At 44.7% G+C, this 27,892-nt stretch overlaps 1 protein-coding gene across 1 annotated transcript; it reads left to right on the forward strand.

Annotated features, from left to right (window-relative positions):
- The first annotated feature begins 458 nt into the window (after window positions 1-458).
- On the forward strand, window positions 459-26,997 carry LOC148039752 (Nucleic acid-binding, OB-fold-like protein). Its single transcript, XM_087693611.1, has 3 exons — window positions 459-971; window positions 26,069-26,275; window positions 26,388-26,997. Exons 1-3 carry the CDS (start codon window positions 513-515, stop codon window positions 26,529-26,531), a joined length of 810 nt encoding a protein of 269 aa, XP_087549737.1. The 5' UTR covers window positions 459-512; the 3' UTR covers window positions 26,532-26,997.
- Window positions 26,998-27,892: the final 895 nt, after the last annotated feature.

A 27,892-nucleotide genomic window follows, 5' to 3' on the forward strand; every position in this document is an offset into this window, starting at 1 on the left:
ACAGTGTTATGAAAACTCCGAAATTTTAATGATAATCTTTCTTTTAAAAAAAGGTTCAAAAATAATTTCTCAAAGCCATGGGGAGTGCATCCATTCAAATTTCCAAATTCCTCCTCAAAGTGAAACAAGAAGAAATTATGAATTGGTCAACCAAAAAACATTATTTAATAAACTAAAATACCAAGAGCTAGAGCATGTGCAGGTAAATGGACTTGTGTGTGCCACAATCTGCCACTCTGTCAAGTGCATATGTTGAAGCTACACATACTATGTGGAGCCCAAGCTCGATGAGGTGGGAGAAGTAATAAGTGCAATGTGAAGTGCTTATGAATCCATAATCCCCATGATGTGCAAAGATTTTGGCAAGAAAATATACCACAAGACGTGTACTAGCTTCAATCAAAAACCAGCTCCGACCTGTCCAAAAAAATACAAATCTCGACCAACACAATAAGTTTTCAAGCACAAACAAACCAAGTAAACAACGTGAACTGTGAGAGAGAGAGAGAGAGATGGCACTGAGGTCAGTGATGTGCTGCAAAGCGGCCATAGCTCGAGCTGCAATCGTAGTGCCCCCTTCGTCTCCATATCCGTATCCTTGTCCTGCTGCTGTATGCCCAACTGTCTCGGCTGGCGTTTCCTCCACCCTCCGCCTGGCGCTTCAAGCAGTTCGCTGCTGCACCTCCTCTTCCTCGGCTCCCTCCAACCCTACCCTTACCCTGCAGGAAGGCGCTCCTGACACTCCCGTGCAGCGATCCCTGGCTGACATCGCGGAGACGCAGCCTCCTGCAGCTGCCCCAGCCATTGATGATGTGGACGCCCTCGACATTCGCGTTGGTAGAATCGTCAAAGCTTGGAAACACCCTGAAGCAGACTCGCTGTACGTAGAGGAGGTCGACCTTGCAGAGCCTGATGGCCCTCGCACCATTTGCAGTGGCCTTGTCAAGTACATTCCAGAGGAGGAGCTTCAAGTATGTTCAATTATGTTGATTTTGGCAATTCAATTGAAGTGCTAATTGATTTCAATCAAATTGAATCGAATTTCAGAGAGGAGGAGCTTCAAGTATGTTCTAGGATTCTCAAAATTGCAAAATTGACAAATAACTTAAATTTTGCCATTGCGAGACTCTGAAGTTCACAATGCAAGGGCGATAGAAAAGACTGTTGTCCATACGTTTCCGTGTCTTCATACGATGTGTATGCTTTAATGTCTCCTGCCATTGTGTAAGGTTTGAAAGTTTGTCTCTAAGCTTTGGTGATTCCGATTGTGGAAGGTCAAAGAGTAGTCCTGTGTTGTTCATACCCTATCTCTGGCTTATGAGCTCAATTGCCACCTCATGCAAGCTTTGTGAGATCAGACGACTGTTTTTTTCTTCCAATGAGTTCTGGATCAGGTTTGGCATCAGTTTCTGCAGTTGCTACCTCGGGCAGGCCAGACAGGTGGTGCCATGTGGCATGCTGCTGTTTGCTGCATTTCTTGTATTATTTTATTTAGTTTGATGCAGTCAGCCAGATTTAGCTGGCCAACCTGGTCATTTTTTGGCGTTATTTCTTACCTTTTTAGGCAGCCTTGCTCACTGGTCACAGTCACTTCAATTTGTTGCAGGTGAGAAAGAGCTCCAGCTGGTGATACTCCGACTGCCTTCGGTATTTAGCATTCATACTTTGCAGTCTTCAGCGTGCTATTCTGTGTGTGTGTGTGTGTGTGTGTTCACTTCTTCAGTCTGATCATTCGCTTCCACATTCGTTGGCAGTGTGTGCAAAACCTATTATTTTTAGGGATTCACTGCGGAATGAGTTCGGTTTCTTTCGTGTCTTTGCTGTCATATGAGGAAGGGGTGTCACCCTTGTTTTGAGTTGCCTTCTTGGCTTGCTAGTTCTTGAAATGAGTCTTTTTAGGGGAAAAGGGTGGTAATGATCTTATTTAACACTAATTATAGCCAGCAAATAAATTCAAATAATTTGAAATGCAAATGTTACCACTTAATCTTGGACAATGGACACATGATTGGCCCCAAAATTGGCGCTCCTTGTGGCATTTCTTTAACTTGTATTGCAAATGGATGAAATACATTGAGATTCTTCAACCTCCTCCGCTAACTCAAATGCCTCTTGTTATCACAAATAGGTAGCAAGTCTTAAAACCAATTTGCCCCTTGGTTTGCTCGAGGAATTGGCCTTCATCGTGCTCCTCAAGGCCCCAAATTTAATGTTACCTGGTTGGCCGTTTGAATCTCCTAAAATCCTCCAATTTCAGTTATTAAAAGTCAAGTCCTAGGCTTGCAAATCTGAGAATATAGTTTTTATCAGACGCGTATGATTCAGTTTGCGGACGTATAAAAAACGTATGATAATAGGAGTATGAAATGCTATTTCAGACATGACCAACTTTTGGGGAAAAAAGCCAGGTAGGTAATGTTGAGAATAAAGGGCCATCGTGTCTTTTATATGTGCACGGGTGTGAACACACCCTTAGCACATTGTACTTTCATATATATATATATATATATCTAAAAAACCTAAAGAGGTACACTCGTCATTGTACCCACAAGTTGTGCTCACTCTCACTCTCTATTCTGTACTTTCTCTCTCTCTCTTTGTCTCTTTGTTGACAACAAGCATTGCGTGTCTCGATCCTCATGCCACAGGTGGCAACAAATTGGTATCAGAGCTTCGGCTAAGGCGTTCACGCTCCTTAGAGTCCGTGAGAGACATCTCTAGTGTTTTGCTCGCTCGACATCATCAGGTCACCACTGGTTTCAGATACGTGTGTGTGCTGCATTGTCAGTCGACAGTCCAGAAACCCTAAATCTGTATAGGCGACAACAAATTCTGTCATGTTTTTTTTTTCCAAGTATTTTTCAAGTATTTTTTCAAGTAGATTCGTCACTTTTCAAGTATTTTTTGTCATTTTTTTAAAATTTTCCTGCAAGCAAGCTCGTTGCTCTGACGAGGTTTCACGCATAGAAGCACAGAGTGCAGATTTGCGTGGAAATTTGGGGCTTTTCTCGGATTTGAAGATTGTGATGCAGGGCAAGACAATTGGTCTCAAAAATTGCAGGAATTTGTGACATTTTGCCTTCGACATTTGGGGCTTTTCATGTACATGCAAAATTGGGCTGAAATTTATCCAATTTCTCGACATTGATGCACATTAGACCCCGTGTAATTTGGGGCTTTTGCTGTTTGGGCGAAATTTGTGCACCATTTGGTCATTTTATGTACATGTGGGTTTAATTCCATGCAATTTGGACATCTAGCACTTGAAAAATTTGGGGATTTTGCTGAAATTGCTCTATTTTGGCAAAATTGGCCTATTCTATGCATGTCAAAGTTAGTGCATATGTATGGTTGATGCTTTGAGCACAAAAATTTTGGGACTTTTGACCGTGCATGTCAAATTTTGTGATAGCAAAGGGATAAAGAGGGAGCTCACTGCCCCTCATAATCCACCCCAAAATGGAGTTGCAGAGCGTATGAATCAGACCATATAGGATAAGGTTTGTACATGCTGCATTACTCCATGGTTTTTGGACAGAGGCTATTATGACAGCCGTACACTTGATTAATCGGTCACCAAACAGGTCCCCAAGTAGCGTGGTCGGGCAAGCCATCTTCGTATGCATACTTGAAAGTATTTGGATGCGAAGCATTTGTGCACATTTGTAAAGAAAAACATAGCAAACTTGAGCCAAAGTCCTGTAAATGCATTTTTCTAGGATATGGTGACAAGGGTGAAATGGGGTATAGATTATGGGATCCCGAGAAAAGGAAAGTAGTACGTAGCTATGACGTTATCTTCTGGGAAGATCGCATGCATAAACAACCTGAAAAGACTAAGGAGGTCTGTAGGGTTGTATTCCGGGAAGAAATACCTTTTAGACTGCAAAATGTGCCTGTTGTACAGCAGCAAATACTTGCTGTAAATGAACCTGCAAATGCAGAAAATAATGCTGGAAATGATCAGCCAGCTATTGCCCATAATGATGAGCTACTAGATGTGCAGGAATAGCCAGGACATCAAGCTGTTAATGCTGATTTGCAGGTTGAAATGTCAAGACAGCAAGTTGAAAATGTTTAACAGCCAGCAAACAATGATCATTGGGTTAGGAGATCGTCTAGGGCTACTAGACAACCTGATAGATTCATTCCTGGTACAAACAATGTGGCTGATTATGTCATGTTGACAGACTGTGGTGAACTGTTTTTCTTCAAGGAAGCAATGGACAAACAGGACAGCAAGAAATGGTATAAGGCCATGTTATCAGAGATAGAGTCTCTTGAGAAAAATGGCACTTGGGACTTGGTGCAGTTGCCTAACGGGTAGAAAACCCTTCCATGCAAATGGGTTTACAAGATGGTCACTTCTGGTTCCTTACCAAAGTACAAAGCAAGATTGGTTGTGAAGGGGTACAAGCAGAAACATGGAGTTGACTTTGATGAGATCTTCTCTCCTATAGTCAAGATGACTACATTAAGAACCATTTTGGGCTTGGTTGCAGCTGAAGATATATAGCTCATACAAATGTATGTAAAGACTGCATGCTTACATAGTGATCTGCATGAAGACATATATATGCAGTAGCTTGGAGGGTTTGTGGAAAAAGGGAAAGAGAAGATGGTATGTAAACTCAAAAAGAGTTTGTATGGGCAGAAACAAGCACCAAGAGAATGGTATCATAAGTTTGATACATTTATGCAGTCTCAAGGTTTTTATAGAAGTCAAGTGGATCACTGCTTGTACACCAAGAAGGCAGTAGATGGTAGCTTGATTATCTTTGTTTTGTATGTTAATGACATGCTGATTGCTGGCAGGGATACTCATGCCTTGGACTCATTGAAGCAAAATCTTCATAGCAACTTTGACATGAAGGATCTTGGTGATGCAAATCACATTCTTGGCATGCGAATACTCAGAGATAGATCGAAAGGATTACTTTATTAGATGCAAATCACATTCTTGGCACCGAAATAATTATTAGATTATTTTTCTGCATTTAAAGACTGAAAATTAATATTTAATTTAAAAAATGTTGGAAAAACCATTTCGGAAGGTTGCCACTTGTCAAAAATGCCCATGCAAGACTGAAAAACGTCTTTAGAGGCTGGAGAGAAACATTTCTATAAATTCAGCCTGCAAGGGAGAGGGAGAGGAGACTGTTGGTCTGATTTGCAGCCATTGGAGGACTTTTTGAGGCAGCCAAGGGCAAGATAGCATCTACAGGCTGTTGAGATGGGGCACTAGCAGCAACTGACTGATTTTCTTTAGTTCTTTGCATCCACAAGCTGTTGTGGCAGGGCAGTAGCTGCATTTGACTGATTTTCAGTCATTCTTCACGACAAAACTCTAAATTTTCTCTCTATAGCTTTCTCTCTCATCTCCCAGCCATTTCACAGCCTTGCTCCGAATATCCCAGCATTTGGACTCTTGGAGGTTGAGAAATTGCAAATTTCTTTGCTGTAAACCCTAATTTACAGCAGAAATTAGGGTTTAGCAACATCCTCAGGAAGCATGCCAGAAATTGGAAGCTTCAAGGCTTAGATTCAACAGGGCTGAAGGTGAATTTCAACTAAATTCAGGTGGACTAGCCAACCATTAAATTTGGGGCATTTCCATCGTCCATGAAGTGGGTGAAGGCCGATTAAGTGCCCGAATCAAGGGGCAAAATAGATTGAAGACTTGTTGGTCACTTTGGACAGTAAGGGGAGTTGAAATAGTGAAAGGGATTGGGGGAATCCCATTGTAAATCAACTTATTCTTTAAAGCTAAAGAAATACTGAAAGGGGCGCTAATTTTGGGGCCAATCGGGTGTGCATTGTCCATGAAGTAGGTAAATTTCTATTTTCAGATTTGCATTAATTGTTTACTGTTGTAATTAAGTTGTAATTAGGGATTCACCACCCATCCACGGAAGGAAGGCTGGTTTCATAGATGATAATCCTGTAGACCTTCTCACGAAGGGTCTTCCAACAGAGCGGTTTGCTCATTGCCGACAGATGATGGAAGTTGGATAGATATATGTATTTCAGCTTTGTACATACCTGGACTTAGTTGATTCTTTTCTCCCCTTAAGGCACATTGCCTTTAGGTGGGAGGTTGTTGGGAATAAAGGGCCATCGTGCCTTTTATATGTGCACGGGTGTGAACACACCCTTAGCACATTGTACTTTCATATATATATATATCTATCTAGAAAACCTAAAGAGGTACACTCGTCATTGTACCCACAAGTCGTGCTCACTCTCACTCTACTTTGCTCTCTCTCTCTCTCTCTCTCTCTCTCTCTCTCTCTCTCTCTGTCTTTTTGCTGATAGCAAGCACTACGTGTCTCAATCCTCGCGCCACAGGTGGCAACAGGTAAAAGCAAAAAACGTGACTATTTCAGCCAAAAGGCTGTCACTTGGCAGGGAGCACAAAAGAACATTGCGATCTCAGCCAGAACGGTGTTGCCTCATTGTTGCCTACCTTCTCTCTGCCCTAGATCATGGAGAAACAGCGTCTTCGACTACGCACATGGTGTGCTTAGCCTTCAATCTTGACAAGACTGCTTCAAAGTTAAACACTGAACAATATGCTTTTTCTTCCGGTTTTGTCCCTCTCTCACTTTTACATGTGCTGTAGCCTGTAACACAACCTGCAAATTTCTCGAGTAAAGTTTGAAATTTCAGTCATTAACAGCCAGCAAACTCTCAAATTATGCAGAAATACTCTTTTGCCCTTTAGTATTGGTCTTTCAATCTTTGAAATGTCTTGTTCAAAGTTCGAAATATCTGAAATTTTCAGAATTTTCAGACATTAATAGGCTGAGACAATTGTTGAATGCTTTTTCCCTTTAATATTGGATTGAGAATCTTTGAAATTTCTTGTTAGAAGTCCACAATATCTGAAAATTTAGACATTAACAAGCTGAGATAGCCATTGAACTCGTTTGCCCTTTAGTATTGGCTTAAAAATCTCTAAAATTTCATATTTTACAACTGAAATTGACATGTTGGCAAGATTTATTAGTTATCATGTTGTCATCTAATGAAGCTTCATTCCCATTCTTATGCATCAGGCTGATACAAATGGGAAGAAAGAAAAAAGTGGAGTGGAAATTTGTAACAAATGTCAAGCAATTGAAAGGGGGCAATTTACTTGCAAATGCAAGTGGTGTCAACATATTCGGGATGGAGGCCCGTCTTGAAAACCAAGGACATAAAAGAAATTGAAATGTCTATGTTTGAAGATCCCCCCTAGTGTTGGTGTGTGGCGAGATAGGTGGAATAGTGAAGGGTGATGTGAATGAAGATGTGGAAGCAATGGAAGAAAAGCTTGGGATGGGTGGGATATGAAATGATAGTGCGAATGCGATTGATTGATTTTGTGAATTAAATGATAGAAATTAAAATATCGATACAGGTTACGATTTAGATGATGGGAAAGGAAATGTAGATGTAGAAGGAAATGAAGATGAAATACTGACATCAGACTAACCATGAGAAGCAAAACTCAAAAAAGGAAAGCTCGAATAAGAAGTATATGATTTTTTCTTATATCCATCTCTTTGTGTGTTAACATATAGAAATTGGTTCTCTTCAATACTTATTCTATAGTTGACAAATTAAAATCTATCTTACTCGTAACCTTTCCTAGAATCTTGCATAAATGTAGAGTAAAAGAAGAAGGGACAGAAGCAGAAACTTGTGTACCTTGCAACGGAATGTTCTCAAGGACAAGTGCAATAAGTTGGATCCTAAATCCGTGAAATGTATCTTTCTTGGTTATGGGGATATAGGTGAGATGGGGTATCACCTATGGGATCCATAAGCTTGCAAGGTTATCTATATCCATGATGTTGTTTTTCATGAGGAAAAGATGCATAAGCAACTTGAGCAGGCGGTTGAGGTAGACAGGGTGATCTTTCAGGAGGAGCCTCTTACTCCTGTATAGCCAGCTAGACAGCCTGTAGCAGTTGATGCTCTAGTGGCCTAGGTCTTGTCTGTTGTGCAGGGTTAGTCTGCTTTGAGATACTCTATTAGAGCTAGATGTTAGCTTGATCGCTTTACGCCCTCCATGGATTATGTTATGGTGATAGATAGAGTTGAGCCTCTCTCTTATGATGAGGCCATGCACAAAGATGATAGTCATTCGTGGGATAGGGCTATGTAGTCGGAGTTTGACTTCTTACAGACTAACCATATGTGGGATTTGGTTCCTTTGCCTAGCGGCAAGAAGGCATTGCTATGCAAGTGGGTATACAGGCTGAAAAGTATCCTTGGGCGTCCTAAGCTCGCTTATAAGGTCAGATTGGTAGCTAAGGGTTTTAAGCAGGAATATGGTGTTGATTTCAATGAAGTCTTTTCTCTTGCGGTCAAAATGACGACCTACACTTGGTACTAGCATTGATTGGATCTTTATCAGATGGACGTAAAAACGACTTTTTTATATGGGGACTTACATGATGAAAATCTATATGTACCAGCTTAAGGGTGGAACACCTAGTATGCAAGTTGAGAAAGAGCCTTTATGGCCTTAAGTAGGAACCTAGGGAATGGTACCACAAGTTTGATGCTTTTATGTATTCACAGGGATATAGATGTAGTGCTATGGATTCGTGTTTAAGGCTCGTGATGGTAGCCTTATGATTTTGGTACTTTATGTGGATGATATGCTTATTGTCGAGAGAACTCATGATGAGGTGGATGCCTTGAAAACTCAGCTCAAGAAGAGCTTTGGGATGAAGGACATGGGATAGGCCTCGCATATGCTTGAAATGCGCATCACGCTCGATCGCTTTAAGAAGCTCCTTTGTTTGTCACAGAAGAAGTATATCCAGAAAGTCTTTGAGCGGTTTCATATGCAAGATGGTAAGCCTATTGGCTGTCCCCTACCTTCTCATGTGAAGATTAGTTAGGCCGGTTGTCTGCAATCTGATGAGCAGAAGGCTGAGATGGCCAAGATTCTTTATGCATCCGCCATGGGTAGTTTGATATATGCCATGATAGTCACTCATCCTAACATCGCATTTGCAGTGGAAGTTGTGGCACACTATATGGCTACATCCCAATGCCATTGAGGGTATCATGAGGTACTTGAAGGGCATAATAGCTAAGTGCATATGTTATGGTAGCCGGGATACAGGAGTCGTGGGTACATTGACTCTGACTATGTAGGACATACAGACAGTAGGAAGTCCTTGTTGAAGGTGTTGTTTCTTGGATGTCCAAGGTGCAAAAATGTACGGTTCTCTCTATTAACGAGGCCAAGTATGTTACAGTCACTGAGGGTTGTAAGGAAGGTCTCTAGTTAGACCTTGGTATTATTGATGTGGTTTTTACACTGGATTCAGATTCTATGAGTGCTATCTAGTCAGAAAAGAATCCAGTCTTCCATGCGAAGACGAAACACGTTGAGGTGCGTAACCACTTCATCGGAGTGGTCGTTGAGTACAGGTCTATTGACCTTGTCAAGATCTCAACTGACCAGAATCCTATAGATTTGCTCACAAAAAGTCTCTCAGTGGAGCGTTTTCCTCTTCCTTAGGAACTTGATGGGCGTTGGATGAGATGGCGCCTTTTCTCATCTTGTCGTACTTACGTACATTTGTACTTTGTCACTTTTTTTCTTGTTCTCTTCTCAGTAGGGGTACATTTGCCTTTAAGTGGGAGGTTGGGGATAAAGCATAGTAGCAGGGGAACGTTGTTCCATCCCATTGGGAACGTGGGAATGTGTTCCACGCTTAAAAGAACCAAACGGAACGGGGGAATGTTGTGGGGGAACACCAATTAAGGGGGAACGGCTGGGGGAACGTGGGAAAAGTGGCGCCTTGCAGTATGGACTCTTTGAGAATTGTGTCCACACTGTCTGGAGTTGCGTGCACAGTCCGGACTGTTGGGAGTAGGCTGCAAGCACCGTGTGCATTGTTTCTCACGATAGTAACTGATCATTGATCTCTTTAACATTAAGGTTAGCATGATTAATGTCACATGTGTCCACTCAGTACCATTGATTCTGTCGAGGCGCAATCTATTCAGTAATCAGTTCCAAGGACCAGCAGATTGCAGTTCACACACACACACACACACACACACTCTCTCTCTCTCTCTCTCTCTCTCTCTCTTTCTCTCTCTCTTAGTGCCCTTTCAAAGGATTGTAGGCTGCTGTGTTTTACTGTTTACAGCTCTCTCTCTCTAGACTCTCACGTAGTGGGCTGCTGTTTTTTATTGTTTACTGTTTTTACTATTTATCATTCTCTCTCTCTAGACTCTCACACAGTCAGAAGTCTACCTCTCTAAAACAGCTCTCACCTTTGACTAAACTAATTACAGCTCTCTCTCTCCCTCTCTCAAAAAGCTCTCTGTTTTTACAACATTCTCTCTCTCCCCCTCTCTCTCAAAACAGGCTGAGAGTCTCAATTTTTACTGGCTACAGCTCTCTCTAAAGACTAAAACAGCTCTGTTTTTACAGCATGCACACACACACACACACACACACTCTCTCTCTCTCTCTCTCTCACAGTCTCATGGAGGGTCAACTAATGCTTTTGATTCTTGAATTTGTAGATGTCATGGCTTCCTTGGGATCAAAGAGTTTAGGCACAAAGTGATCTCAGCCTAGTTGGTGGGATAAGGTTGAGAAAGTGGACCATTATGCATTGAAGGGAGGTGCAAAGAAATGGAAATGCAAAAGGTGTGAGCAATTGAAAACAGGAGGATCCAATCGTGTGAAGCAACACTTGTGTCATGTTGATATCGGAGTGCAAAATAAATTTTTGCTCAAACACCACACCCGAAATGCGAAGGTAGCTCTTGGCAAAGTACCCAAGTGAAGAAGACAAAGCATGTGCAAGGAAAAAACGAGCAATTGATGCCTCTTTTTTTAGTGGACAAGTTGATGATGTAGTCACAAGCGATGGAGCCATGCATAGGGGACTTGGAACTTTTGCATTCTCACAGTCGCATCATGGAAAATATAGCAAGCAACAAACCTTGGAAACAACTTGGGATTCTCATAAAAAAGAGAAGGTGGATGCAACTGTGGTAAGGTTTTTCTACCATGATCATGTTGCATTCAATATTATAAGATCTCCCTACTTTCTTGAGATGGTCAAGGAGATTGCAAAGTATGGTCCAACCTATAAGCCTCCATCATATGAGACATTGCGTACCACTTTGTCGCAAAAGAAAAAGGATGCAATTGAATGTGCTTTGGCAACTATGCAAGAAAGTTGGGTGAAGAATGGTGTCTCTTTGATAGTTGATGGATGGAGTGATACTCGAAAATGGTCCATCAGTGAAATGGTTGCTTATTCCCGAGGAAAGATGCAATTCATTTCCTCACATGATGCCTCAGCACATGAAAAAGTGCAGATCAGCTTGTGGAGGAATGGGTTGAAGGTGTTGAAAAAGTTGGGGCTGAAGATGTAATCTAGTTTATTGCTGATGGTGAGGCAACAAATAGGGTAGCAGGTATGAGACTTGAGGAGAGATACCCTCATATCACATTCAGCCCATGCTTTGCTCATTGTTTGAGCAATTTGCTGAAAGACATTGACAGCTTGTCATGGATTGATCCCTTTATCCAAAAGGGCAAGGATATAATCTGTTTCATCCAAAGCCATCAATTCATTCTTATTGAGTTTTGCAAGGGATCACCTAAAAAAGATCTCTTAAAGTACTATGAGACGCGCTTTGGCTTTAACTTTCTCATGATGAAGAGACTTGAGAAGGTAAGCTTACCCCTAAAGCAATTGGTAGTAAGTAATGAGTGGATGGGACGGGCCATTTCTAGATCAAGGGCTGGTATAGCAGTGTATAACATCATACAAGTTTATACATTTTGGAATGAATTGAAGAGCATCAATATTGTCGTGAAGCCAATCATGTGCTTAATGCGAATCGCAGACGGATGAGAGCCATGCGTTGGAAAGGTTTATGAGGGGGTAGATTGCATGATTGAGAAGTTAGGAAAGCTTGGTTTGGATGATGCAAAATATCAAGAAGTCCTAAGATTTATGTGAGGCAAGATGGAATGCTTATCACTCTCCTATACATGCGACAAAATATGTATTGGATATGGAGTTTCAAGGATGTGATCAAGAGAAGGATGATGAGCAATGCAAGGTTGGGATATAGTGCTCTCTAGGTTGGTTCCCATTGACACTAAGAGAAGATTGGTAAAAGATCAGCTTGCTTTTAATAGAAACAAGTTGGAAAGGTTTGGGTTTGCTGATACACAAATGGATCAGTTTAAGATTGGGGCTTCCTTATGGTGGGAAGATTATGGAGCACATACACCTGAGCTTCAAACATTGGCAGTGCAGATTTTGTCTCAAGGTGCAAGCTCCTCTCCCATTGAGCAACTATGGAGTGTATTTGGGCATGTTGCATCTAAAAAGAGAAATAGATTTGGGACAAAACAAGTGAATGACTTGATATTTGTGATTGCAAACTTGTGCTTGTGAGAGTGCGCAACGGAAGAAGAACAGGAACACGGAGGAGAGGAGAGAGAAAGCAGAGAATGAAGGAAGAAAGTCTGCACTGACTGAGATGAATGCTGAATACACTGGAATGGACAGAACAGTCCCTGCACGCAGCCCGGAGCGTCAGTGAGGGAACCAGGACAGACTGGAAGCAGTGGCAGCACCAATGCCGGAGACGGAGACGGAGGGAGTAGTGCTGTACCTGCAGAGAACAATGCTGGACTGACTGGGGGGGCTGCTATAAATAGCCCCCAAGCCAGCAAACTGGCCGACCAGCCAAACTGGCCGACCTGGCCAGATTTGGCCGACCAGCCAGATCTGGCCGACTTTGGCCAGATCTGGCCGACTGCCCAGAAAAATGGGCAGTCTGGACAAAAAACAGCCCAGTTTGGGCTGTAACAAACCCAGGGCTGCATGCTGACTAGGGCAGCCACAAAAATGTCCTGACAGAGCTCCTCTGTCTCCTGTCAAACTCTGACAGGAGCTCACAACCAGGAGATGACAGACTGAGACTGAAGAAGAGCAGGCTAACACCCCCTCTCAACTCCTGGGAGAGTCTGAAGACCCAAGAACCGCATGTGATGTAGCAAAGAAGCCTGAGGCAACGGCTTCGTAAAGAGATCAGCTGCATTGGCCGCCGTAGGACAATAGACCACCACCAGCTCCGAATCCATGATCTGCTCTCGAACATAGTGATACTGAATCTCAATGTGCTTCGTACGAGCATGGAACACCGGGTTCTTAGCCAGAGCAAGAGCACTCTGGTTATCCACGCGCAGCTCCGTAGGTCCGGTCTGAGAAAAGTCAATCTCCGCGAGTAAGCGACGGAGCCAAACTGCCTCCATAGCAGTCGAATATAGGGCCCAATACTCAGCCTCTGTAGAAGAAAGTGCCACAGTAGGCTGCTTCTTGCTGCTCCAAGAGACAGCACCAGATCCAAGGGTGAAAGCATAACCTGTAGTGGATCGTCTCGAATCCACATCACCTGCCCAATCAGAATCACTCCATCCAGAAAGGGTAATCCCATCTCCATACATGATCCCAAAGGATCGAGTCCCCTGCAAATAGCGAAGAACCCGCAAGGCCGCCTGCCAGTGATCCTGGGTAGGAGTCTGCATAAAAGAAGACAATAAAGCCACCACAAAAGAGATATCCGGCCGAGTGTGAAGCAGCCAGATAAGAGAGCCGACAAGGCACCTGTAACGGGTGGGATCGGTAAGAGGAACACCAGCTGTCAAAAGCTTGGACTCAGGGTCCATGGGGCATGAGATAGGCCGACAATCAGCCATATCAAACTCCGAAAGAAGCTCGGAGATGTACCTGTGCTGCGAGATAAAAATGCCCTGTGCCATCTGATAGATCTCCAGACCTAGAAAGAAGTGAAGGATCCCTAGATCCGTCATGTCAAACTCCTGCTGAAGAATGGACCGTGTATGCTCCACCTGCTGAGTGTCGCTCCCTGTAATGATAAGATCATCCACATACAAGATAAGGAACACCGAAAGAGAATCCACAACCCGTAAGTAGAGGTTGGGATCATAAGCGGAGCGCGCAAAGCCACTCTGTAGAAAGAAGCGGTCAATCCGCTGGTACCAAGCACGAGGAGCCTTCTTGAGGCCATAAAGAGCCTTCCGCAGCCTGTAGACATGATCCTCCTTCCCCTGCACAAGAAAACCAGGAGGCTGTGAAACATAAATCTCCTCCTCAAGAACGCCATTCAAAAAAGCAGACTTGACGTCCATCTGAAAGACAGGCCAACGGTGGTGAGCAGCAAGAGCCAAAAGAACTCGGATGGTAGACATCTTGGCTGTAGGAGCAAAAGTCTCAAAGTAATCCAACCCTGCACGCTGTGCAAAACCCTTGGCAACAAGCCTAGCTTTATGCTTGTCCAAGGAGCCATCTGCAAGATATTTGGTCTTAAAGACCCATTTCACACCAATCACCTTCCGTTTCGCGGGACGCGGAACAAGCTCCCACGTATGGTTTTGCTCGATGGAATCGAGCTCGGCTTGCATAGCCTGTCTCCAAATATCCTGTGCAAGAGCCTCCTCCACAGTGGAAGGCTCGGAATCCTGAAGAATCTGTGACATAAGAGCATAGTTCACACATAGTGAACTGTCCCGCTGGGCCTGTAAACGTGCTGAGCGATGGGGACCTGTAGAAGAAGCAGGAAAGTGAGTAACACCTGAATCCTGCATGAGCCGGCGATACCATAAAGGAATCCTGAGAGACTCCTGTTGCTGTGAGGGAGACCGGGGGGTCTCCGGAACCTGTAAAGCACCCAAATCGGAGAGGGACTCCCCCTCACCGAGTGAGGTAGATCCTTCGCATCTGAAGAAGGCTGTATATCCCGTGAAGATCCCGAAGTGGCGGTAGAAGAGCTCGTAGAAGACGAAGGCACATCCACCAAAGGGGAAAGGGAAGCCGAAGGAGGAGGAATAGGGGGGGTGCTAAGGGGCATCCTGGAAGGAAGGGAAGGGAGAGAAGGTGGGGGGGGGGGGGGTCCGTCGAGGATGAAGAAACATCTGTAATAGAACCATCAATCGGATCCTCAGAGGCTGAAGCCTCATCAAAGATCACATCCCTGCTCACCTCAACCGTCCGCGCTGTCGGGTCATAGAGCCGATATCCCTTCGTGGTCGTACTATAACCAACGAAGATAAGCTTTCTCGACTTAGAGTCGAACTTCGTCTTCCTCTTCTTCTTGTCCACATGGACAAAAGCATCGCACCCAAAGATGCAAAAATGGGACACGGAAGGCTTCTTTCCAAAGAAAGCCTCATACGGAGTCATGTCCTGTAATGCCGAAGTCGGAGAGCGGTTGCGAATATGCACCGCTGTAGCCACCGCCTCACCCCAAAGGAAATGAGGAAGACTCCTATGCTCCAGCATAGATCGGGCCATCTCAATCATGGTCCGATTCGCACGCTCCACCACACCATTCTCAGATGGTGTGTTCGGATGGGAATACTCCATCCGAATACCATGATCCCTGCAAAACTGAGAGAAAAGGTGAGAAGTGAACTCGCCACCGTGATCAGCTCGAACACCACGAACCTTGGAAGTTGTTTGGGTCTCCACAAACACCTGCCACTCACAGAAACGGGAGTACGCCTCGCTCTTGTACTCCAAGAAATAAGGCCACACATAACGACTAAAGTCGTCCACAATCAGCATCAAATACTTGGCCTTCCCGAGGAAGGCCGTGCCCATGGGTCCGCAAAGGTCGGTATGTACCAACTCAAGCGGAGAAGTAGCCCGCCTAGAAGCAACCTGCGGGTGAGGCTGCCGGTGCTGCTTGCCCCTCAAGCAGCTAGGGCACAAAGTGTGAAGAGGAGGGAAATCAGGAAGTCCCTCCACCATCTTCCTCCTAGAAGCCCGGCGAAGAGAATCGAGGTTCAAATGACCATACCGAGCATGCAAAACAGCCCAAGCTCATGGGAAGTCCGCGCAGCCAAGGCTGTGAGCGTATAAAGCCCACCCTCCTGTGTACCTGTCCAAAGAGCATCACCTGTAGAAGCATCCTCCACTGTGACTGCATCCTGAGTAAAAATGACTCGGGTACCTAACTGAGTAAGACCATGCACAGATAATAGGTTAAAACCCAAATCAGGGACATAGAGAACTTTGGCGGAGGAAGACCGCCTGTCAGAAAACATAGGTAAAGTCCCCATGCCTCGAACAGGAACTGTAGAATTGTCACCAATGGTGACTGTACCCCCTCTGGAACGAAGATCTTGAAGCCAATCCTGACGGAAGGTCATATGTGAAGATGCTCCACTGTCGACGAGCCAAGGCTTCTCCTGTGTGGTAGAAGCTAGGGCAGTGTCTTCCTCAACAAAGAGATACACAAACGCAGATTCTGTTGTGGCTGGGGCCGCCTGCGAGTCCTTCTCCTTAGGCTTCAAATGGGGATACTTCTGCCAACACTTCTCCTCGGGATGAGTGCCCTTCCCACAATGGGGACACTTGGGCTTCTTTTCCTTCGCATCCTTCTTGTCCTCCTCCTTCTTGTCCTTGGCCTTCTCCTTTTTTTGTTTCTTCTTCTTGCCGCCACCTGTGCCGGCCGTAAATGCCTTGGTGGAGCCACTGGCTCCCACCTCTTTGAGTCGCTCGTCATGCTCCAAGACAAGCGGGGAAAGCTCCTCCCATAGGAGTGTCTCACGGGTCCTCGAAGTGATGAGGCTGGTGTAGAAGACATCATAACGGGGTGATGGCAGCTGAGTCAACAGAATCATCACCATATCCTCAGACAATATCAGACGACCAAGAGAGGCTAGCTCGCCTCGCATATCCTCCATCTTCGTGATGTGCTCCTTCATGGAAGAAGAACCATCAAGACTGAGCATCCGCAACTTCTTCTCCAGGGAAATCTTGTGGGCAAATGTCTTGTGCTGATACAAAGACGCAAGCTTTGTCCATACTTCCGCCGCGGTCTTTAACCTGTGAACATGTACAAGAACGGAATCATGGAGACTCATAAAAAGAAAGGAACGGGCTCGAGAGTTGAGCCTATCCCATAAGGCTGCACGGTCCATAGAGGTGCCATCGGATGAATCCACGGGGGGTCGGTCGATGGGCGAAGAAACAAGCTCCCAAAGGTCAAAGGTATCAAGGATGCAAGCCACCTTGCATGACCATAGGGAGTAGTTGGAACCATCCAACTTATCTTCCTTCGGAAAGGAAGGGAGAATCGGCACCTGTATAGAGGGAATCAAGGAAGGCATCCGCACATCTGAAGCAGTCTTCACTGAAGAAACCTTCGCAGTAGATGGAACCCTCTGAGATGCATGGACGAAAGAAGGACGAGTGCGAGGAGGTTCTTCCCGATGTCGAACTTCACGATAATCCCGCCTCCGCTCAGAGGAATGATGAGAAAGAAGCTCATCCTCTGAGTCTTCAAAGCCTGAAAACTGGTAAGACATCTTCCAATCTGCAAAATACCAAAGAAAGTTGTGCCGCTGTCGAAATAGGACCAGCAATGTGGTCACCAACCACCAAGACGCAGGCAGAGAGTGCCTACAAACACCTGGATCTGCAAAACGCAAGAATACTGATGTCGAACACCAGAGAAGAGACCACCAGCACCAGGAAAACAGCCCGGACAGAGGTTGCCAGCAGGAAAAGAGCCGCCTGGGGTGGAAGCGACCTGCAGAGCAGCAAAACGCAGCCTGTTGGGAGGTCGCCCAGCAGCAGGAGAGGCCGCCTGGAGGCAAACGCAGGGATGCTGCGTCGCTGGATGACGTGGCAGCCTCTACAGTCAGCGTGGACAGCAAACGCAGGCTGAACAGCCGCCTGATGAAGTCGCCTGGCTGTGGTTGATCTGTTGGCAGCAGCAGTAAGGTATGTCTCTCCTGAAGGTGTGTCCTCCGTGCTCTCAATCAGGCGATGATACCATGTGAGAGTGCGCAACGGAAGAAGAACACGAACACGGAGGAGAGGAGAGAGAAAGCAGAGAATGAAGGAAGAAAGTCTGCACTGACTGAGATGAATGCTGAATACACTGGAATGGACAGAACAGTCCCTGCACGCAGCTCGGAGCGTCAGTGAGGGAACCAGGACAGACTAGAAGCAGTGGGAGCACCAATGCCGGAGACGGAGACGGAGGGAGCAGTGCTGTACCTGCAGAGAACAATGCTGGACTGACTGGGGGGGCTGCTATAAATAGCCCCCAGGCCAGCAAACTGGCCGACCAGCCAAACTGGCCGACCTGGCCAGATTTGGCCGACCAGCCAGATCTGGCCGACTTTGGCCAGATCTGGCCGACTGCCCAGAAAAATGGGCAGTCTGGACAAAAAACAGCCCAGTTTGGGCTGTAACAAACCCAGGGCTGCATGCTGACTAGGGCAGCCACAAAAATGTCCTGACAGAGCTCCTCTGTCTCCTGTCAGACTCTGACAGGAGCTCACAACCAGGAGATGACAGACTGAGACTGAAGAAGAGCAGGCTAACAGTGCTTGCTTACAAATGTGGCTTTCCTCAAGGTAGAAAAGTTTATAGCTCTTGATGAAGAAGAGTTCTCAAATGATGAGGATGGAGAGACACCTATGCCCACAAATATGGCTAATTATTAGGATGCTTTGGAACTTGCAAGTGCTGATTTTGATGATGATATGGCTTTCTTAGACAATGTGGATGAGTCTTTTGGCTAGTCTTGCTGCTAGTGGCAGCCATGTATGATCCAATGGTTACTTTGAGAGACTTTCGAATTCCAAGCTTCCATATTCTATCCATTGTAGTTGTTACTTGATGCTTCTTAACTCTTTTATGTAGTATGATCTTAGATTATCCTCTATTTTGGGTCTTATGTGCCATTTCAATGTAATTGTCCTTTTTTTAATGAAAAAGACTATCTTGTTTTGCATATTACACATGCATTTTTCAAAGAACTTTTATGAAATATATAAATGTATATTTTAAAATACATAAATCATGTATATAGTAGACGTTGTTCCCCAGGGGGACTTTGCTCCCGTTTCCTCGGAAACTCCTGTTCTCGTTCTCCTTTCCGTTCCCATTCCATTGCTACTATGGAATAAAGGCACTTGTGCCTAGCCACCCGTGTATTACTATATTGAAAGTACCCGCACACTTGTACATTGTAGGTGGTAGGTGTCCATCATTATCACTTTATTTTTTATTCTTTTGGTGACATTGGAATAAAGGTAAGGACGGACACACATTGTGACTGTTGGAGTTCCCACATCTTGTGTGTGTCTCTCTCTTGCTCTTGCTCCTTCCACCATAGCTCTTGCTTTTGCTCGTGTGTTTCTACTCCGGGCTCACTTTCTTCACATACATTCTTGTATGTGGTCCTTGATCCACCATAGCATTGAAACTAGTACCACTAGCAAAGTACCGTGGTTGCCCAATCATTGCATGCATGTCTTGTTGTCCAAAAAGCATTGGATTGACACTTTCAAGTTGGTGTTGCATATGCATCAATTGCTCCATTGGCATCATTTGCTTATGCTTCAACATTATCAGCTTGCTGCCCATACTCTAAGTTTGTTCCGAGGTTAAGCATTGCATTTTCCCCAACACTTAACGAAATTTTCAGATTGAGAGGCATCGTCTTTACTCAATCCCATCTCACTATCTGAAGACATTCTTGTTGTAAATGCTCAACTGAACACAATTTCAGCACTAGAGAGAAAGCTTTTGACCTTCAATCTGGTGCCTTTGGCATACTAATTCAAGGGATTTAATGGTATCTTGACGATGGAACCTTGAAACCAACTTTCATCCTTAGAGAAGGTGGTAATGTTCTAATTAATCAACAATTACAACAAGTATAAAATTCACATAAGCTGAAAATGTAAACTTTATCACTTTAATCTTGGACAATGGACAGCCTGTTGGCCCCAAAACTAACACCCCTTGTGGTATTTCTTTAGCTTTTATTGCAAATGGATATAGTAGAACTAAGATTCTTTGATCTCCTCTGCTAATCCAAGTGCTTCTTGCTATTAAAATTGACCAGCAAGCATTCAAACAAATTTGTTCCTTGGTTTGTGTGATGTTGCTATGTTGGTTCCAGGGGTCTGTAGCACAGATCCTGCACAAGTAACATGGTTTGCGGGCACGCAGCACTGCGTCATGTCTTGGACACACAATAGAAGCCAACTCGCAAGATATGCCAAGATGCCATCGCGTCACAGTGTGTGGCCTCCGCATCGTGTTGTGTCACGGGCCGTCACGCCCTTGATATTGCTCCCGCGTCGTGGTTCGCTCATAGCACACGGAACACGTTTGTCTAACTTGCACATGGGCAACTTGGCACTTGGAGTTGTTGGATTGTGCCACGAAAGAGTTCCGGGCTCACAAGGATCCACTTTCAACCATCTTGGACCACGGCGCCACGGGGGCGACACAGGTTAAATCCCACGTCTCCTCAAAAAAAGTTGTGTTGACTTGAACTCGGAGTAGGGGGATCGGCTACCTCGCTCAAAATGAGAATCTTGCACGTCGGGAGCAAAATTGATTGTTGCTTCATGAGGCATGGGCACCATGGAGGAGGGGGGGAGACATGGGGTTACCCAAGCGTCACACTCCCTTCCCTCATACCTACCCTCCCTCTTGATTGAATTTGAGTCTACTCGAATTGAGTTGGTTCCCTACGAAAAAGACCGAGGTTAATCACCCAGAAAAGGGACAGTATGAGGATTCATCAACCATATGGATGCCTTTGGCGTAGATTGCTCTAGAGCTGAGGCAACGATTTTTTCGGGCTGTTTGTAATACATCCCGATACCCTCTCAAGATTCCCCACCCGCCTTGCATAGGGAAGAGCTTGCCTTGATGGCCAGAGTTTAATCCACTAGCCGCACGTCCGACCTTGATCCGAAGACCAAAGACAGGTCACTTGCCTTGATATGCTTCTCTCCTCATTCGGATAGCTGAGGCGCTGCCACCTGCTTGAGCCTCCGCGTCAAAGACACAATTGCCACTTACATCCTTGAGTTGTTTTTTGAACTTGAATCGAAGTTCTCTCCCCCTTTCATTTTCTAGGCAAGTAGACTTGGTGTTGCTTCAACTAGGGCCTAAGCCGCATCCCATCGTATGCCTCGCGCCGTACCCAAGAATGGTGACGAACCGTCTACGTATCAAACGCGTAGATGGCTCCGAGCCTCTCACGGCAAGACTAGCTGTCCCATTGTAGAGACTCCGTGGAAACGAGAGATCAACGCCATTACGTCATGGATGGCTCCGCTGCAGAACTCCTGTAGAAGTCTCCTGCAGTAGACCGCAAGTGTTCTCCAGCACATTACAATCTACCTTGGTTGGTTGTTGCATTTGCCCTGTCCCCTACTTGTACTCTAGGGCAGAGATCAACTGCCCTTGCCTCATGAAGGACTCCGCACAAGAAATGCATCCACCCATATGGGGCTCGATTCTCCCGCACAAGTGTCTTAACCCCTGTTTCTTCAAGAAGACAAGTCTGAAATATGCTCCTAGGTCCCAATACCGGTCACACACCATTATCATCTCCGTCATGCCACAAATCCTTCAGCTCCACATTGAGTCCCATATCCAACCGCGTCGTGTCCAGACCTGTATATGCTACACCCTCCTAGTTTCCACCTTGGGTCTGAGACACCTTGGCTTCCACATAGTTGGGTTGAGTGTCCTGGGCCCTGTTTCTTTAAGCTCACCCTAGGTATACTAGCATCCACTCTTCCGGCCTTTTGATAGGCCTTCATCGGTCCACTTCTCTTCCCTTCTTTCCACATCTCTTGGCCGTTCGTTTATCCTCGCGGCTCCACGAGGCTTCCCATGCGTCTCCACTATGCCCCCCCTTGGTTCTGTTCCTTCATCCCTGGATCCAAATTTTCACTTGCTTCTTTGTCTTGCTCACAAGTATCCCCCGAGCCTCAGTTTGTTTATCCTTGTCGGCACACTACGAGTCTTGGTCCTCCCGCCTGTCTCTTCACATGACCCATCTTTATACTCCCGACTCTGGGAGTGTCCACCCTTCTCATCCCCATCCGCCCGGTTTCTTTATCCTCGCCCTATGTTTAGGAGTCTTCAGTCTCCATCCACTCGGTCCCTCTCGCTCTCTCGGTTTCACTGCAGTGGCCATGGCAAGCTCCCGATATCTTTATACCCGCCCTAGGTCCACGAGTTTATCAAACTATCCGCCCAATCCTCACTCTCTCTCGGCTTCACCGCGACGGCATGGCATCCAACCCGGCTTCTTTATACTCGCTCGAGGTTCACGAGTTTTCGACCTCCATCCACCCGATCCCTTGCCCTCTCTCGGCTTCACCGCGGTGGCCATGGCAAGTTGCCCAATATCTTTATACTCGCCCTAGGTCCGCGAGTCTATACACCGTTCTTTATACTCCCGATGCTAGGAGTCTTCTCTTGCTTCGGCCCTCCTTGGCCTTTGCACATATTGGCTGATCCTTTAGGCTCGCGACTCACGAGCGTCGTGCACCACATCTCTCTTTCTCCACACATCTCTCACGCACTTGGTGGTTCCTTAATACTCCTGGCTCAAGGAGTCTTGCATCTATCTACTCAGCATGGCTGTTCATTTATACTCATAGCGTCACGAGTCTTCTTCACCTCATCTCGCCTCCTCAACTCCTTCTTTATCTTCATCATCTTAGGAAAAAATAATGTGGGCGGTAGCCTGTATCCATTGTTTCACACTCTTTCCTCTCCATCTCGCCTCTCCATCTTCCTCTTCTTCTCCTCAACACAAAGGTCCTTCTTGCCCGGATCCATCTCTTCAACACAGGCCCGATTCCTTTATACTCCCCAGGTTAGGAGTCACAAGACCATAGCCCATTGGGTCCTCTTCGCGTGACTTCAGCACTGTAGGTTCATTCAAGCAGTCTTCAGTAGCCCCATAACATGCAAGCCTTTTTTTTTAAGCTCCAACTAATCTACCCACGGTTCTTCCATACACCGCTCCGTTTCGCCTCTTGGCTCATTCTTCAGCTCAAAACATGATCTTCATTATGCATCCTCCAACTAGTGGTCTCACCATGTACCCGCTATCTTTATACTCCTACCAAGTATGGGAGTCTTCGGTATTGACACAACGGTTTCCAATTTACAGACTAGAAATTCGCCCTTAGGCTCTCATCTGCTCCATAAGATTCACCCCACAATCTCTACCATGCCCGCGTTGTTTATACTCCTATCAAGTCTAGGAGTCTTCAAAGATTTCATATGTACATATCCTCCTAACCCACATTCTTTATACGTACATATCCTCCTAACCCACATTGTTTATACTTGCGCTATGCCCACAAGTTTTCAAAGAGACACTTAGCCTATAGGCTTCATCTTCAGCTCACAAAGATTCCTCTCAAAACATACCGCCCTCGCTATGTCGAAAAAAGGGCAAAAGAACTTTCTCTGATTTGCATAAGCTTGTCAATCCCTTTTTGGTCTCATAACATGGCCCTCATAGCCCCAAGAGATCCATTTTCAGCACAGATGCGCATTCCACTTCACTGCTCGTGGATAGGTATAGATTTTGGGTCAAACTATTCAGCAACAACAGTCTCTTCACATTTCTTCACAAGTCGTGGGTGGCGGTGCATAGCCCCGACCTTGCTTCATTCTACATGACAGCTTGTTTTTCAACACATTACTTGAACAAGCTTGACATGACGTCTTGATTGGCTGGACACTCTGTGCTAGAAAACTCGGCCAACTTGCCTCTACCCATGTAGATCCCCCCAGCTCTTAGCTCCCTCATTCCACGGTGTCGAGTCGAGTTGGTAGTGCGTTGATAGCTCTACCCTCACCCGTGACATTGTCCCTTGCTGTGCCTCCGGCTTACCTTGTAAATGCATTCTATGGTATGAATATGAGTTTTGCCCTCAAGATGGGCCATTCTGCAAACATGTGAGCATTGTGCGTGCCGTGTCACGTTCTATTACGTTTCGTGTTGTGTTGGGCTGAACTGTGACGTGTTGAGTTGGTGATATGGCCATGCTGCGTAATGGGTCTAGTGCTCGTCTAGAGCCTAGATGGGGTCAAGAGAGGGCCTCGCCTGGGTCTCTGAGGGCTAGACCGTCACAATTTGCTTGGAGATTGGCCTTCCAAACCCTAATTTATGTTGTTAATTAGGCTTTACAACAGAGTTTTTCCAATATCTCCACCTTGATGACTCAAACTACTAGAAAATGTTGAGATGGTTGTAGGACTAGTGAGAGAAATGTTAGAATTTCATTGTGAGAAAGGTTGAGAAACTGTTGCTGTCCTGCTCAAATAGCCATGGAAGCTGGCATCTATAGCTTAGGACTGCCAGAAAGATTGCTGTCCCCTCTTGTATGTTGTCACTTTTAGCAGATGGATCTTAGGTTACTGTCACGTGCACTTGGAGGGCTTTGAATTGGTATTACTTGTTGTAGAATTGGTCCTTGGTGGTTGCAAATCACATCAGCATCCAATAGCATCTCCTTGCTCTCTAAAAGCCTCCTCTCTCCAATGGTTGGAATAGACTTCCACCATCCCCCAAAAACGTTTTTCCCACTTGCATGGGCAAGTTTTGTCAAGTGGCAGCTTTCTAATCCTATTTTCCAGTATCATCAAGCTTAGTAAATTAAATTTCAGAATATTAATTCTGAAAATTAATTTGATAATCATTCTAGTGCTCAAAAAATTTATTTCATTGGCCAAATTTTCTCCCAGGTATCCTTGAGAAGTTATTAGCCCTTAGACCGGCATTAATTAATTAATGCCTAGTCTCTAATGTTACCATTGACATTAGTGGCTAATAAATTGGTCTAGGCCAAAATCTGACACTGGGTACCACCTAGTACTTGTCTGACATAACTTATTGCAATTTTTGTCTTTGGCACCAACTGATATCTCGGGATCTTGGGTCTCACATTGTGAAATAATTAACCTGCACACTTGATGCCTAGTCTCTAATGTTACCATTTATATTACTGGCTAACAAATTGGTCTAGGCCAAAATTTAACATTGGGTACCACCTAGCACTTGTTAGACATAACTTATTACAACTTTTGCCTTTGGCACCAATTGATATCTTGGGGTCTTGGGTCTCACATTGTGAAATAATTAACTTGCACCTCACATTTGCAAGTCACATCTGCACCTTTGATTAACTTTTAATCAAATGCTAAGAAAAGCAATAAAATTTTACATCGTCGTGATAGAGTCCCTACCCATAAGGCAAGGATACTTTTTATATGCTTACCAAATTTATCCTTAACGTATCACTTTTCTCTAGTAATGATCAAGTAGTGTCTTAAGCCCGTAGGCAGCTTGCAGTCGACCATCTTGACAAATATAGAGGCACAGATACAGTCCATGCTAGAGCTAGCTACTATGTGTGGGAAGAGGGCAAAGGTAGGAAGGGCAGCACTGGTCAGCAGGGTCAGTCAGAAGGAGAAGGATAAATCCAAGGAGAAGGGCAAATTCAGGGATCGTGTACAAGTAGCCTTTTTCCCGGGGCAGCAATCTGTGCTAGGATGCAGTGTTTGTGCGAGAACACATATTTCAAGTGCAAGCAGGCAGGTGGGCAAAAGGCCAGCCTCTCAATAGAGTGGCTGGTTGAAAGGAATGACAAAGAGGGTCCTACATCTGCAGGGTCTGGATCTGCTGTTTCAGTTAGTGTCAGGTGTCATGATGAGAAGTGTTGAGACATGATGGATGACATAGTTTGAGAGCAGGGATCGAGAGGCTTGGTCCAGGATGTTAGTTCCACATGCAAAGGCACTCATATGATGGGGGTGAACAATAGAGTGAAGGCAAAAGGGGATGTGATTTCCTCCCAATAGAGCAATTGAGATGGGAAAAGCAATAGAAAAATGCTGAAACATCAAAGAGCATATTGGTGGTGGGCATGGGCCTTTCTTTAAGATTGTGAATCACCATCTGTTTATGAATACTGTTGATAAAAAATCATTCATGTCTTTGTGGGGAGAATTGTTAATGAGGTCCTGCATTAAACACTTATATTTCTCTGTGCATGTGATTGTGGACATCTAATTTATGCATCGTACTCTGTAATATGTATTTCTCACTCTCATTTGGCTAAATGAGTAATCTTGCTGATATTTATGTTCTTGAATGCTAAATTATTTATGCTTGTTTATTTTGGTTATAATAGGGCAGATCAGTAATGGTTTTGGCAAATTTGAAGCCTCGTAACATGCGAGGCATCAAATCCAATGGTATGTTGCTAGCAGCTTCAGATGCCTCTCATGAAAATGTAGAACTTCTCACACCTCCAGATGGGTCATTACCTGGAGAACGAGCATGGTTTGGTGCAGAGACAGATAAAGAATCTCAAGCAAATGCTGCAACTCCGAATCAGGTAAATGCTACAAATAAAATTAAGGGCACAACAGTGGTTCTCAATATACTGCTTTTTCGCAGCCTTTCTTGTGTTTTGATGTGGCCATTTGTTCTTGGTTTGATTACTCTAGCTGCAAAAGAAGAAAATATGGGAAAGTATACAGCCTCATCTGAAGACAACAGAAGAGTGCACTGCAACATTTAAAGACAATCCGATGAGGACAGCAGCTGGTTTGGTGACTTGCAAATCTTTGAAGGGAGCTAACATTGCATAGCACTTTGAATTTTCCACTTTGAAGCCAGGGGAGAGCTCTCAGTGCACAGAATATCATTCTGGTAAACAAGTTGCAGTTTTGAAATGGAGTCAATGTGTAATGTCTTGCCATCTTGCAAGTACAACCAGATCAAGCGTCTGCAGATCAAGCATCTGGTTAATCATATATCCAACTGATACTGACTTACCTGTTTATGGAGCACAATACCATACCTACAAGGTAATACCCTTCTTAAAAGGGTGTATTTGGAAATGTAAATGAAAGTCAGTCCTGCCTGGAGTCTATTTACTTTTAGAAGCCTCATTTTGACTGTTCAGGAATTCTGGGCTGTTTGAGATTCTTTGTCAAATCTGGTTAACTCAATTGTTCATGATCTTAAGAACATGAGTGTAGTTTTGTGCAGTTCTAAACAACATGGATTGCCATGAAGTGTTTAGCAAAGCTATATTATATTTGGATTTTGTCACTCATTTGTGAGCTAATGCTTAAGTTGTTGCTTTAGCATGTTGCTATGCACTGCTGTAAAATGTTTGTTACTATGCTATATGTATTGTGAATTTTATCACCCATTCATAAATCAGACAGGTAAGCTGTTGCCCTGACATGAGGTTCACCATTTTAATTGGCAACTCTTGAAAGGAGCACCATCACGTGGAAGAACCAAAGCTGGTTATTCTGGCTCAAATACCAGGCTGAGTGCATCCAACTACGTGAGTGCCTAATGTACGGTGGAGAGGTGGTCCTATTCTGTCCAAGAATATAAACTAGCCTTGCATGGTCAGTTAAGTGCGTCCAACTACTTGAGTGCCATACTTAATGTATGGTGGAGAGGCTGCACCATTCTGTCCAAGAATATATACTACCATTGCATGGTTAGCCTTTAGAAGGGGTCTTGCATTAGATGGTCATTATCATTACGATGAACGATGAATTCTATCTTGTCTTCCCCTTTCTGCAGCAAAACAAAAGAAATTTAACAATGGTATCTTCTCGAGCTCTTGGAATGTCTGGGGGGCAACACATCATCCTATACTTCATAATCTAGAAATATATTTCTCCTACCTCAAATCGTCCACGTGGTCCTATTCTGTCCAAGAATATAAACTAGCCTTGCATGGTCAGTTAAGTGCGTCCAACTACTTGAGTGCCATACTTAATGTATGGTGGAGAGGCTGCATCATTCTGTCCAAGAATATATACTACCATTGCATGGTTAGCCTTTAGAAGGGGTCTTGCATTAGATGGTCATTATCATTACGATGAACGATGAATTCTATCTTGTCTTCCCCTTTCTGCAGCAAAACAAAAGAAATTTAACAATGGCATCTTTTCGAGCTCTTGGAATGTCTGATGGGCAACAC

The sequence above is a fragment of the Lygodium microphyllum genome, chromosome 2 (assembly GCF_053477565.2).
Source record: "Lygodium microphyllum isolate KBCC chromosome 2, Lygodium_microphyllum_v1.1.10, whole genome shotgun sequence".
NCBI classification, from domain to species: domain Eukaryota; kingdom Viridiplantae; phylum Streptophyta; class Polypodiopsida; order Schizaeales; family Lygodiaceae; genus Lygodium; species Lygodium microphyllum.

Bases quoted from the DNA above. Each gene is read 5' to 3' on its own strand.
- LOC148039752 (XM_087693611.1), top strand. From the start codon at position 513: ATGGCACTGAGGTCAGTGATGTGCTGCAAAGCGGCCATAGCTCGAGCT. The intron at 972-26,068 runs GTATGTTCAATT...TGGTTATAATAG, and splicing joins TTCCAGAGGAGGAGCTTCAA to GGCAGATCAGTAATGGTTTT. The intron at 26,276-26,387 runs GTAAATGCTACA...TGATTACTCTAG, and splicing joins ATGCTGCAACTCCGAATCAG to CTGCAAAAGAAGAAAATATG.